We start from the raw sequence: 12,252 nt of genomic DNA, 5'->3' as shown, positions 1-12,252 counted from the left end.
TCTTACACTGTGCAAAATTGGGGAATCTGCCATTGTTAATTTGTGAAATATTATTCTAAACCTGTTCTGAAGGGACTATGTGATGAACATCCATGTTAATGTTGCTAATAGAAAAGGACAGTTATTTGAGATTTTTCTGACATATTGGTGCTTTTGCTTTAGCTGACACTTAGATGGTTTGGAAATCAGTCTGTGATAAAGCATGTGTTCTCTTCTGACTTCACTCTAATTACTTTTGAGCACCTCCTCAAGGGTAAGGCAAGAGTCTATGTAACACTGATTTACTGAGTTTTAATATCTGTAAGAATGCAGTTTCATGTATTAGCTAGTCCTAATAGAAAGGAGACTAAACAGATTTAAAATTTATCTTGGAAATTGTACTTTATTTTTCTTCATTCCTACTAAAATTACCTTGAGTTAGATAAAGCATCTTGCTCTTGTATGGAAGGCAGATTGATTTTTTTATTATTATCAGTAGAGCTGTTTTTTTAAGCAGTATGTGGGAATATAATTGAATGTGCTCCTTTTCTCATCACACATCACCTCTAGTGGGTTTTCCATGTGCTGATGTAAAGAGTGTCCACTCTTGGATACTGGTACTAAAGGAAGGACTATGCAAATTGATTTGGCCAGTGAATTAATCATAAGAAGAAAACTGATTTGTTTCCTAGTTGGATCAGTTTTCATAAAAACTAAATACTTCAAAACCTTTTAGAAATGAGAGTATTTTAAGTAAATAATGAGTTGATTTAAAGCAAAAAATAATGTAGATACCATTGCCTGTTTCCCAGTTACTTGAGTACTTGTGGATAGCTCCAGCATGTGAGCTCTGTAAGATTGTTCAGCTCCTCCCTGTGGGAACTGCCATGATAACCAAGTTTTGGATTTACACTTTGGTTCTGCTCCAGTGGAATGATCCACAGATAAATGCTTCAGTAGTGGTGCAGCTTGCATCAAGTTTCAGATAAAATTATTGCTCTTTTCTCATAAAGATATGTAAGCACACAGTGCAGACCAGAGCCCGTCCTGTTTGTTTGCCAGGTCTTCACAGTTAGTTAGTGTTACCAGCACAGTAACATTCTATTAAATTTTGTGTTACAACTGTAGTTGGTGCACAGCTTACATAACCTTTAGATCAGAAACAGTCTCCTAAAATGGGAGAATGATACAGTGTCATCCTGCAGATACATCTGATTCCTGAGCTACTTCAGTGCTTTTAAGGAAATACTGGGGCACCAGTTATAATCTCGCTTAAGTGATGGGATCCAAAGGCCAGAGTTAATTCTGTGTATAACATCTGCAAATACCATCTGCTGGAATGAATCTGCCTGTGCCACATTTGTAATATTGTAATCAAATAAATAACATTTTCTGCCTTCTTACTGCTAGACTGGACATTTAATTAGAAAATGTTAATGCTCATTTGAGTAGAGTTATCTGTTTCATTGGTTACAAATTAGGGAGTTAGTAGATAATGAGGCTTACTTTGGTACAATGCTCAGGAGTCTCAGAAGAGGAGATATTTAATTCAGGTGGCTAATGATCATCCTGCAGGGACTGAAAACTACCTTCTCCATGGCTTGCTGCTTTTGTCTGGGTCTAACAAACATGAAGAACATGAGCTTTTAAGTTTATTACCTCTATATAAAGTGCAGTACCATGGCAGGGCTACTGCAAAAGTTTTGGGAATCCATTTTTGAAAAAAAAAAATTGTGTTTTCGACAAGAAAAAAAAAAGTGTGCAGGGATGTAATAGAGTAGAAAAGGATCCTTTAAGCTTACAGAGAAGGATTTTAAACTGATGTAAAATCTTTTCCAAAAAAGTTAGGTCAGCACTGTAAATTTTAAAGCATTTAGTTTTTAGAGGAGACATTGTTTTCTCAGTGGAAGGTTCCACCTCTGCCTTAGAAGCAGTCACCCTTGGAAACTTAAATGAGTGACTTAATCTGCTTGTTTCCAGGAGAGAATGCATTTCCAAGAGTGCCCCTCATGAATGGTCTGATTGGCCCCAACCCTCATCTCCCTCACACGGCTCTGGCTGCTGGAGGAGGGCTGGGCACCTTCTCTCCCATTACACAGCAGCCATACACTGATGCCAGGTAAGTCCAGATGGAGAATAAAAAGTATTTGGTGTATTTAGCATAAAAAAAAAAAATCTAAGTAACAAAAACACCTGGAGGGTGTTGTTGGTTACTAATAATGTGATATTACTAGTTCTTGACAGCCACCACAAAACCTTGTGTATTCTTGCAGTGTGTTCACTGCTGAAATACCAAACAGAATGAGCACTTTGCTAATTGAGGGTTGGTTTGTTTTGTTGTTTTTATACAATCTGTAAAACAAACCCCTTTTCTGGTCTGTCAGGGATAAGAATCCAGCCTTCAATCCAATGGTGAGTGATCCCAACAGCTCATGGGCACCAGCTGCTCCACCTCTGGAGGGTGAAGGTGATACCATGTCCAATGCTCAGAGAAGCACCCTGAAGTGGGAGAAAGAAGAAGCTTTGGGTGAAATGGCAACTGTAGCACCTGTTCTCTATACAAATATCAACTTCCCCAACCTGAAGGAAGAATTCCCAGGTGAGTGATTGACTGAATCAAGTTGAATACTTCGCAGCAATTTTGGTGCACCTTGATTTTAAAGTATCTCAGGTAAACTTATCATAGCCTTGTGTGTTGACACATTTTTTTGGTTGCAGACTGGGCTACAAGAGTGAAGCAAATTGCTAAGCTGTGGAGGAAAGCAAGCTCTCAGGAGAGGGCTCCCTATGTGGTAAGAACAATTCCCACCTGCATTTGCATGCTTCCAGCAAACATACATTTCATTTATAAGGTTTGTTATAAGTGTTGTTTTGTTCTGTTTTTAATAACTCAAGTTCAAGGTTTCGTGATAGTTCCCTTACTGCAAGAAAACCTTTTTAATTTAGCTCCTAAGTCTGAATACTTCTACCTGTACTCTTTGTTTTTCAGTCATGGCATAAACACAATTAGTACTGTGCAATGTAAAGGCATCAGCTGAGATGAGAACATTTGTGGTTCCCACTGCCTCTCAGCTGCCTTTGATTCATGCCTCAAGTCATCTTTGCTCTGTCTCAAGTCATCTTTGCTTTGTCTCTTTCTACATAAATCTCACCAGTTTCTTGAGAAGGCTAATAGCAACTGATCATGAGATTCCTCTCCCTTTCATCATCCCCTCTCTCCGGGCTATCCTTTTTTCCCTGTTAGAGTTGCTGAAGCCTTTCAGCTATTGAACTAGCAATTCCAGAGGTGTCAGTGCTCACACCTCTGCTTTCCTCATTTACTTCTACTCCTTGTGTTCTTGCTTTACTGTTCCCTTTCTCTGCTTGCTCTCTTGTATTGCTTTGTATGGAGACTCTCCTGATATCTTCTGCTATCCATTTTTCTGGTACCATTTTGTGGGGAGCTTGAAGGACTCAATTTTTCTCTCCAAAATCATTCACCTTCTTCACATCTGAGTTAAGTGAACACACAGGTATTTGTAGTAGCTATCTGGAGTTACATTGTCATTGATTTTACCCTGCAGAACTGCCATTCAGAGGGGGTGACCCTTAAGCTTTGTTGAAGTCTCTGTTGAGGCCTGTGTGTATCCAAAGTATTATTGATTCTTTTGGACTTTCCCAACAACTGCTGGCAAATGTACTTTTCTTTAACTTCCATTCTCTCCTGGTTCTCGTCTTTGTTTCTTCACAGCAGCAACTGGATGGTCATTCTCACTTTGCAGGTTTCTGTGGATTTTGCAGTTTTCAGTCTCATAGCCTTCCCCTACCTGCTCTTTTTTCATGTAGTCCCATCAGTAAACAAACTTCATTCCTCTGCATGTTGATGACTCGAAGTTTAGCAGTACTACATCATCTTCTGCTGTCCAAATTCAAAATTGCTGTGATCTCTGGCTTAAGAGGATAAATCATATCCTAAACTCATTGTGAGAAGTGGAGTTCTTGATCTTTCTGAAACCCTTTCCATAATTCTCTCATTTTTCCTTTTTATCACTGAGGCATCATTATTATTCTGCTTTTTATTCAGTGTTGCAATTTCAGCACCTTTGGACCTCTATATCACCTTGCCCATGCTGTAGTTAATCTTGGTGGTTCCTTCTTTGTGGTATTTATAAGATAATACCCACTTACATGGGTGGCATTTACCACTTCACAATTATTTCTGTTGCTGATTGCTTTATTTTTCATTGTTCTTAAAAAATGCAGTCATATTGTTGTGATGGCTATCCAAAAGTCAGCATCAAAAATTACTTCCCCTATGTACAGGAGTTGAGGGCATGCTCCTGCACACCAGTATTTCCACAGCAAAATGTGGTTAATTCCTCTCAGAACAGTCCTTTTGCTTCTGCTGGTATTCCTGACATTGTGCACACAAGAAGCTGCTGTGGTGCCTCTCCTGAGGGACTTAGACTCTGAGAGGTTGAATGAAGGCTGAAATGAAATTCAGAGGAGTACTAGTAAATTTTCACTGTTGCTTTTTACTTTACTTAGCATGCACAATCCCATCACTTACAGGGAAAAATGACAGTGATTTTTCTGCTGCTGTGACACCAGTGCTCTCATCCATGTCACTATTTCATTGTTGGGGGGAAGTATTGAAGCCTTTTCCTCTAGGCAACCCCTACTTGACAGCTGCAGATAAATTTGTGAAAAAGAGAATGTGAGGGTTTGGTTCAGAAAAGAAATCACATCCTAGATTGGTGGTAAAACAGGCTCTTTGAAACTTCCATTAGATACTTTAAAGTGTCACTATAGCTGTAAAATGCCTCATTGAAGAGGAATTGCTGTGTCTCCATACAGTTTTTCCTGATCCATAGCCCCATATCCTATGTTTATACTGTTAACTGTTAACAGACTCAGATCTTTAGAGGTCATTTAATGGACTAGACTGTATTTTTCTTGTCATTGAAGTTCTCCACATTAGTGGCCTTTATTGATCCAAACATCATCTGCTGTGCTCAGCCATCATGTTGTAAGACCACACCAATATGTGATTTGAAAGGTGAACTGGTGCTATTAACGATTTCTTGGCACAGCACAGTGCCTGCAACAGACACCCTCCTGTATAGAAAAGCTTTGCTAATAGGTTTACTAATTTACTAATTGCTAGTAACCTCTTAGTTCCCTCCATATCTGTTAAACACAGAATTTCCATAGAGGTGTGAAATTTTTCTGTTTGGAATTCTTTCCTAAGTGCATAATGTCATTTCCACGAGGATGTGTGTGATTAAAACAGGCTGTGCAAATAATTTGGTGATAGATTTTGTAGGAAAAACAGATGCAGTGTGCCCACTTAGTAGAAGGAAATAATTCTAACTGTATCTTTTCTCTTTTTCCAGCAAAAAGCCAGAGATAATAGAGCTGCTTTGCGCATCAATAAAGTACAGATGTCAAATGACTCCATGAAAAGGCAGCAGCAACAGGATAGCATTGATCCCAGCTCCCGCATCGACTCCGACCTCTTTAAAGATCCATTAAAACAGAGGGAATCAGAACATGAGCAGGAATGGAAATTCAGACAGGTGTGTAGCATTTAAGGTGTTTTGTTATTTTCTCCCTGTTTTTTATTGCATTGCAGGAATCTGTTGTAATAAAATCAATTTGAATCTTTCTTTGTAGAAGAGTATACAGTCAGCCATTCTGCTTGGGAAGAAAATAGATGTTACCAGGAGATAAACTGTTTGTAAAAAACCTTTTCTTTAAATTTTGACTCTTAAATCCTGTGTATTATAGAAACAGATTGTTCTTTCTCTGCATGGGTGGTCGCTGCGGTAGTTCTTTATTACATACCCTGTATTGCAGTAACTTTGTCCTGCAGACTGCTGCCTCACATGGGGCTGGATGTTTCTCTAAGCCCACACCAGTGCTGCATGTCAGTTACCTTTGTCTCCAGAGTATAAGGTTGGAAAGCAGTGATGCTCTTTAGGCATCCTGGGAAATGCTTATTCCCAGGCAAGCAAGATGCATGTCAAGGTAATTAAACTTCAGAAATAGCTGGACTCTCTGCTCCCTTTGCATTTAAAATTTGCAATTATTTGTAACTGATACTGGATGTGTCCTGAGGTTTTAATTATAGAATCAGTCATTAGAAAGATTTTGTATACCCTTAACTTAGAAGTGTAACATATTTCCTCATAATTTTAAAACAGCAAATGCGACAAAAAAGTAAGCAGCAGGCCAAAATAGAAGCCACACAGAAGCTTGAACAGGTGAAAAATGAGCAGCAGCAACAGCAGCAGCAACAGCAGCAGCAGCAGTTTGGTTCTCAGCAGCTCCTGAACCAGTCTGGCTCAGACACACCCAGCAGTGGGATCCAGAGCCCCTTAACGCCGCAGACTGGCAATGGCAGCATGTCTCCTGCACAGCAGACATTCCATAAGGATCTGTTCACAAAGCAGCAGCTCCCTGCTACGCCCACGTCGGCGCCCTCAGATGATGTGTTCCTAAAGCCACAGGCCCCACCTCCCACTCCCACCCGAATCCCAGTGCACGAATCGCTGGCTCAGTCTCAGACTCCTCAGACACCATCACAACAGATGTTTTCTCCAGGTTCCACAAACACAAGGCCTCCTTCTCCGATGGATCCCTATGCTAAAATGGTGGGAACACCCAGACCAGCACCCATCAACCAGAGCTTTGTCAGAAGGAACCCCATTGCCCCCTTGGATTCCTGTGCAGCACAGCCCTCTATATCTCGGGAGCCATCGGGCAGCAGGCCCTCGCCAGTCAGGGACTCATGTTCTTCATCTCCAGGTAGCAGTGATCCCTATGCAAAGCCCCCAGACACACCCAGGCCTGTCCTGCCATCAGAGCAGTTCTCCAAACCTCTGGGAGTCCCCCGGTCACCCATAGTTATGGAGCAGTCAGGGAAGGTTCCTTTAGGTGCCGGAAGCAGCGATCCATTTACGAAGCCGGCTCCTAGGACTGACACCTTTCAGAGACAGAGAGTAACCTCTGCTGATGCCTATGCACGGCCTCCATTGACTCCCACTCCTGCTCCTGTGGATGGGAGCCCTGGACCTTTCAAAACTCCTCTGCGCCCTCCTCAGTCCCCGCAGGATCCTTACTCCTCCATGCCAGGCACGCCCCGGCGCGTCGCTGTCGATCCCTACGAAAGGCCCCCTCTGACACCCAGGCCCGTGGATAACTTTTCCCATTCCCAGGCCAATGATCCCTACAGCCAGCCTCCCCTCACTCCCCACCCTGCCATGAAGGAGCCTTTTGCCCACCCGCCGCGCATGGTGCGGCAGCAGGGTGATTCTTTCCCTCAGGCTGGGCCCATCTCAAGGCCAGCCTCTCAGGACCCTTACTCCCAGCCTCCAGGTACTCCTCGGCCAGTTGCTGACCCTTACGCCCAACCCCCAGGAACTCCTCGTCCCACCACGGTGGATCCATATATGCAGCAGCCACCAACACCAAGGCCTGCTCAACCAGCAGATCTGTTTGCTCAGTCCCCAGCAAACCAGCAGAGACATTCTGATCCCTATGCCCAACCTCCTGGAACACCACGGCCAGTTCTCAGTGATCCTTACTCTCAGCAGCCAGCAACCCCAAGGCCAGGGATTCCTGAGGGGTTTAACAGACCTGCCGTGACAAGGCCAGGACTAATAACAGGTAGAGATCCTTTCCTGCAGACACCACAGAGCAGGTTGCAGGGCACTTTTGTCAGGCCATCAGACCCATGTTCTCAAACACCCAGGTCTGCAGGACCTGCAATAACAGATTCCTTTAGCCATGGTGCAGCTACTCCAGCACATGACCCATATGATCAGTCACCAATGACTCCAAGACCTCAGCCAGAATCTTTTGGAACTGGTCAGCTGGCCCATGATGCTGCTGAGCAGCCACGGCCTGGATCTGAGGGCACCTTCAGTGCATCTGGAAATGCTCCCATGACTTCTCAAGGACAACAATTTCCCAAAGTTTCACAAGTTCCTGGCCCAGCACCCACCACGGGAGTAACAGATACACAGAACACCATGAATATGTCTCAAGCAGATACTGAGAAGTTAAGACAGGTGAGAATTCTGATGATACTAAAATTCTGGAAGTATAAGAATTTTCCCCGTTCTTGTTAATACTTGAAGGTTTTTGCCATTAAACATAACTATATGTAAGATATGTATTATCTTAGTTTACTTAATATGTTCCTTTGGTCCTTCTGGATAGAACCACAATATACAGAATACAGAAACATCAGTAATTTCTAAGGAGTTTGGACAAAATCCAAAAAAAAGAAGCAAAGGCTGTGTTTGAAGCCACTGAAGACATAGATGGTTGGTCTGTAGTAGTGCCTTTAGCTACAGTCCGAGTTAAAAAAACATTTTAAAAGGTCAGTTTGTTCTATTCTGTAACAAATGAGGTGTGGAACTGATTGTCTGTGACTTGTTCAGTGGCTGGAGAAGGGAGTACAAGCACAGATCTCAGACCATGTCTGACTTTGCAGTTGGCCAGTGTGTTGAGATGAATCCTTCCCTTGGTTGCAGCTCTTCTTGAGGCACATTCACTCCAGGTTTCTGTCCATGAATGGCAAACAGCTCTTGCTAAGAGATAGAATTGCATTCAGCTTGGGGAAAGCTGCTCAATCTTCTGTTTGGAAGGAGGGATGGGAAGTGAATTTAATGGAAAACCAGTGGTTTTTCATAGTGGTTATCATACAGAGTTAAGAGAGAATTCTGCAGCTATGGTGTAAAAACCTTCTGCTGAATTTTCTTCAGTGGCCTCTAGTCACATTTGTCTCTCAGAATGCACTTTTCCCGTGGTGAAAGGGCCTGCCCCAGGAGTAGAAAAATGGAAAGAGAGTTGCTTCCATGTTAAATGGTAGAATGGGATCACACCATACACTTTACCAAGAGGTCTGGATGTTAAGTTGGGTTGCCAGCACCCTGCACCATTTGACCCTCCTCCTCATTTCTGAGGTGATTGTTGTTTTTAATAATATTTTCTTTTAACAAGTGAAGAATTTCTTTCCTCAAAAAGTAAACCTAGCTGAGTGCAACACTTCAAAAGATGTCAGTTGCAGTGTCAAGTATAATGATTTATTTTCTTGTAAACAGCGCCAGAAGCTCCGTGAGATTATTCTACAGCAGCAGCAGCAGAAGAAGAATGCAGTTCGCCAGGAAAAGGCCTTGCAGGACACAGCAGCTCCTCCCCATGCAGCCCCTCTTCAGCATTGGCAGCAAGACAACTTAAATCAGATCTTTAACCGCCCTCCTCCTCCCTATCCTGGGAATATCAGATCCTCTGTGGTCCCTCCAGGTGGGCCAAGGTTCTCCATGTACCCGAAGGAGCAGCGTGGGCCCTTCCCTGGGGATGGGCAGTTCAACAGGCCCCAGTTTCCAGGAGACATGAACACCATGGGGATGAGACCTCATGGTCTGAGGTGAGCTCTTGCGTCTCTTAAACTCAGGGGTAGTTGAAGGGGGTATTTCAGACAGGATGAAAAATCATCCACAGGAGCTGGTAACCTTCCTGAACTCTGTACGTGCAGTGGGTTTTCCTTTAACTTTAGAAGGTGTGTTTTACACAAAGTATTCTACGCTGTTTTGTTGGGAGTAATTCAGAAAAATAAATGGAGAAACTGCAGAAGTAGTGAAACTTATGTGACCTGAGACATCATGTTGTCCATGGCTTTTGGGTCATTTTAAAAAAAAAAGTAAAATACTTTATTTATGATGTCTTAATAATGAATAATTTCTAATGAGTATGTGATCAAACATCAGCTTCTGTCTGTGGCATTTTTGCAGTGAATGTTACAATGTAAAATGAATGCCAGTATCAACATACATTCTCAGAAGTTAATTTTTTTCAGTATCTGGATTTATTTCAGTTATTTCTAAATCCACACACTGAGGTTTTTTTACTCTGATTTGCATTAACATGTATTTTAATTACTATGTTAGTTCTGACTGTCAGAGTTTTCTATCCATTATTATTATTATTGAAATTGAAAACAGGTTGTTTATTAAACATAATTAAAGCAATTATTTTATTGTAGTCATAAAGCTCGTTTAAATGTAAGTATAATTAGTCAAAACATTGATTTAAATATCTTGATGAATGCATCATGTAAAGCATTTTGGTGAACAGTTATTTAGTCGTGTGAGACTGAGAAAAAAGATGATTTGCCTTTCATGCTTTATTTTAGATATGGATTTCCAGGAGGGGGCCACGGTCCACCCTCGGGCCAGGAGCGTTTCCTTGGTCCTCAGCAGCCCCTGCAGCGGCCTGGAGTTCCCCCCCAGCTGAGGAGGTCCCTGTCCATTGACATGCCCCGGGCAGTGAGCAGCCCTCAGATCAGTAACGCACCCGGCATCCCGCAGCATTTCCCGCCGCAGGGAATCCCGGTGCAGCAGCACAACATCCTGGGGCAGGCGTTCATCGAGCTGCGGCACAGGGCTCCTGATGGCAGGCCAAGGCTGCCCTTCAGCCCTGCTGCTGCTGCTGCTGCCACCGTGCTGGATGCAGCAGCTCAGCACCAGAGGCACCCCGGCTTCCTGCCCAGGCAGGATTTCCCAGGCCCAAGGCAGGCAGAGCCGCTGAGACACAATTCTCAAGGAATCCCAAACCAGCTGCAGATGGCTGCGGGGTTGGAGCACATGTCCCAGTCCCAGCAGGATCAGATCAATGCTGAGAACCCACCTGCACTTGTGATGCGTTCTCTGGGGCAGCCAGTTGCTGATGCATTCCCAGGAACATCTTTGTCCACATCTGCACCAGTTGATGAATCTGCAAACTTGCAGATTTCCAACCAGCCAAGTGATGGTCTAGAAGAAAAGCTTGATCCTGATGATCCTGCTGTAAAAGATTTGGATGTGAAAGACCTCGATGGGGTTGAAGTCAAGGATTTAGATGATGAGGATTTGGAAAATCTGAACCTGGACACAGAGGATGGGAAAGGAGATGAACTGGACACTCTAGATAATTTGGAAACCAATGATCCTCACCTTGATGATCTTCTGAGACCTGGGGAATTTGATTTAATTGCATACACAGACCCAGACCTTGATGTGGGGGATAAGAAAGGAATGTTTAATGAAGAACTAGACCTTAGTGTCCCCATTGATGACAAACTAGATATCCAGGGCAAGGCAGAAGAACCCAAACAGAAAGAACAAGGTGATACAGCTGTTGCCCCTGCTGAGACCCAGTCTCCACCAAAGAAATCAGCTACAGAAAATGAAATTAAAACAAAAGTACTTTCCCCAAACACTCAAGAGGAAAAGAAGAATGAAAATGAAAAAGGTGATGGAAATACTGAGTCCACAAGTACTCAACAGGCTGCTGAAGTGGAGTTAAAGGATGGGGAAAAGGCTCCTGTGCAACCTGCTAACCCAGAATTCCCTGACAAAACTCCTGCTGTTCCTAGCCAAGATACAACTGTGCCTAGTCCAGATGCTCAGGGATCTGCTCCACTGCCTGTTCAAGGAGCAGTAAGTTCCTGCAGTATTTCTGGGTCCACCCCAGTCCTCTCAAGTTTGCTGTCTAGTGAAAGCTCAGACAATGCTGAAGGAAGAACTCTGGGATCTCCATCTCAATCTCTGCCACCCACACAAATGAACCATGGATCAGGTATTTCACAAACACTCATGACACCTGCTGGACAGATCTTGGAAAACACTTTAAATTCCAATCTGCCCATGGTTCCACGAATGAACCATAATTTTTCTCAAGGGTCACCAAATCCAGGATTTATTCAGGGTCAGTCATCTAATCACAACTTTGGGACAGGACAGACATCGAATCAGACTGTGGCTGTACCAAACCGTCCTGGTCCCAGCGGCATCGCTGGTCCCCAGCAGATGATGCTCCCTCAGCCATTAGCTCAGCAGCAAAACAGAGAGAGGCCACTTCTGCTAGAGGAGCAGCCACTTCTTCTGCAGGACCTCTTGGATCAGGAGAGGCAGGAGCAGCAGCAGCAGAGACAGATGCAGGCCATGATTCGCCAGCGTTCAGAGCCTTTTTTCCCCAATATTGGTATGTGGGTGTCCTGTTTGTGTGTTTCTGGTTGGTGTTCTAAAAATGCAGCAACAAATAGTTAAATAATCCACAGGACTGCCAGAAGCAGGTAAATATGTAGAACTTGAAGGTGGCATATAATAAAAATGAGCCTGCCTATTAGGTACAAAGGGAGTATGGAAATTGAGCATGTAGGTGGAATTCTGAACTCTGGCAGAGCTCCTGTTGTCATTACCAGGATCAAGGTAACTCTGCTTTACTGATAATGTTTGTGACATC

General features: G+C 43.3%; 1 protein-coding gene across 1 annotated transcript in view; it reads left to right on the top strand.

Annotated features, from left to right (window-relative positions):
• Positions 1–12,252, top strand: part of KMT2C (lysine methyltransferase 2C) — a 187,815-nt gene that overhangs the window by 149,077 nt on the left and 26,486 nt on the right. Inside the window, exons 31-37 of the mRNA XM_058809368.1 lie at positions 1,960–2,098; positions 2,364–2,578; positions 2,698–2,771; positions 5,355–5,537; positions 6,165–8,033; positions 9,072–9,397; positions 10,163–11,991. Coding sequence (XP_058665351.1) covers positions 1,960–2,098; positions 2,364–2,578; positions 2,698–2,771; positions 5,355–5,537; positions 6,165–8,033; positions 9,072–9,397; positions 10,163–11,991 — 4,635 coding nt within the window. The remainder of the gene's footprint in view (positions 1–1,959; positions 2,099–2,363; positions 2,579–2,697; positions 2,772–5,354; positions 5,538–6,164; positions 8,034–9,071; positions 9,398–10,162; positions 11,992–12,252) is intronic.

This window comes from Ammospiza caudacuta, chromosome 1 (assembly GCF_027887145.1).
Source record: "Ammospiza caudacuta isolate bAmmCau1 chromosome 1, bAmmCau1.pri, whole genome shotgun sequence".
NCBI classification, from domain to species: domain Eukaryota; kingdom Metazoa; phylum Chordata; class Aves; order Passeriformes; family Passerellidae; genus Ammospiza; species Ammospiza caudacuta.
Note: the sequence above shows the minus strand (reverse complement) of the source record. Positions and strands in the feature narration are given on the sequence as shown.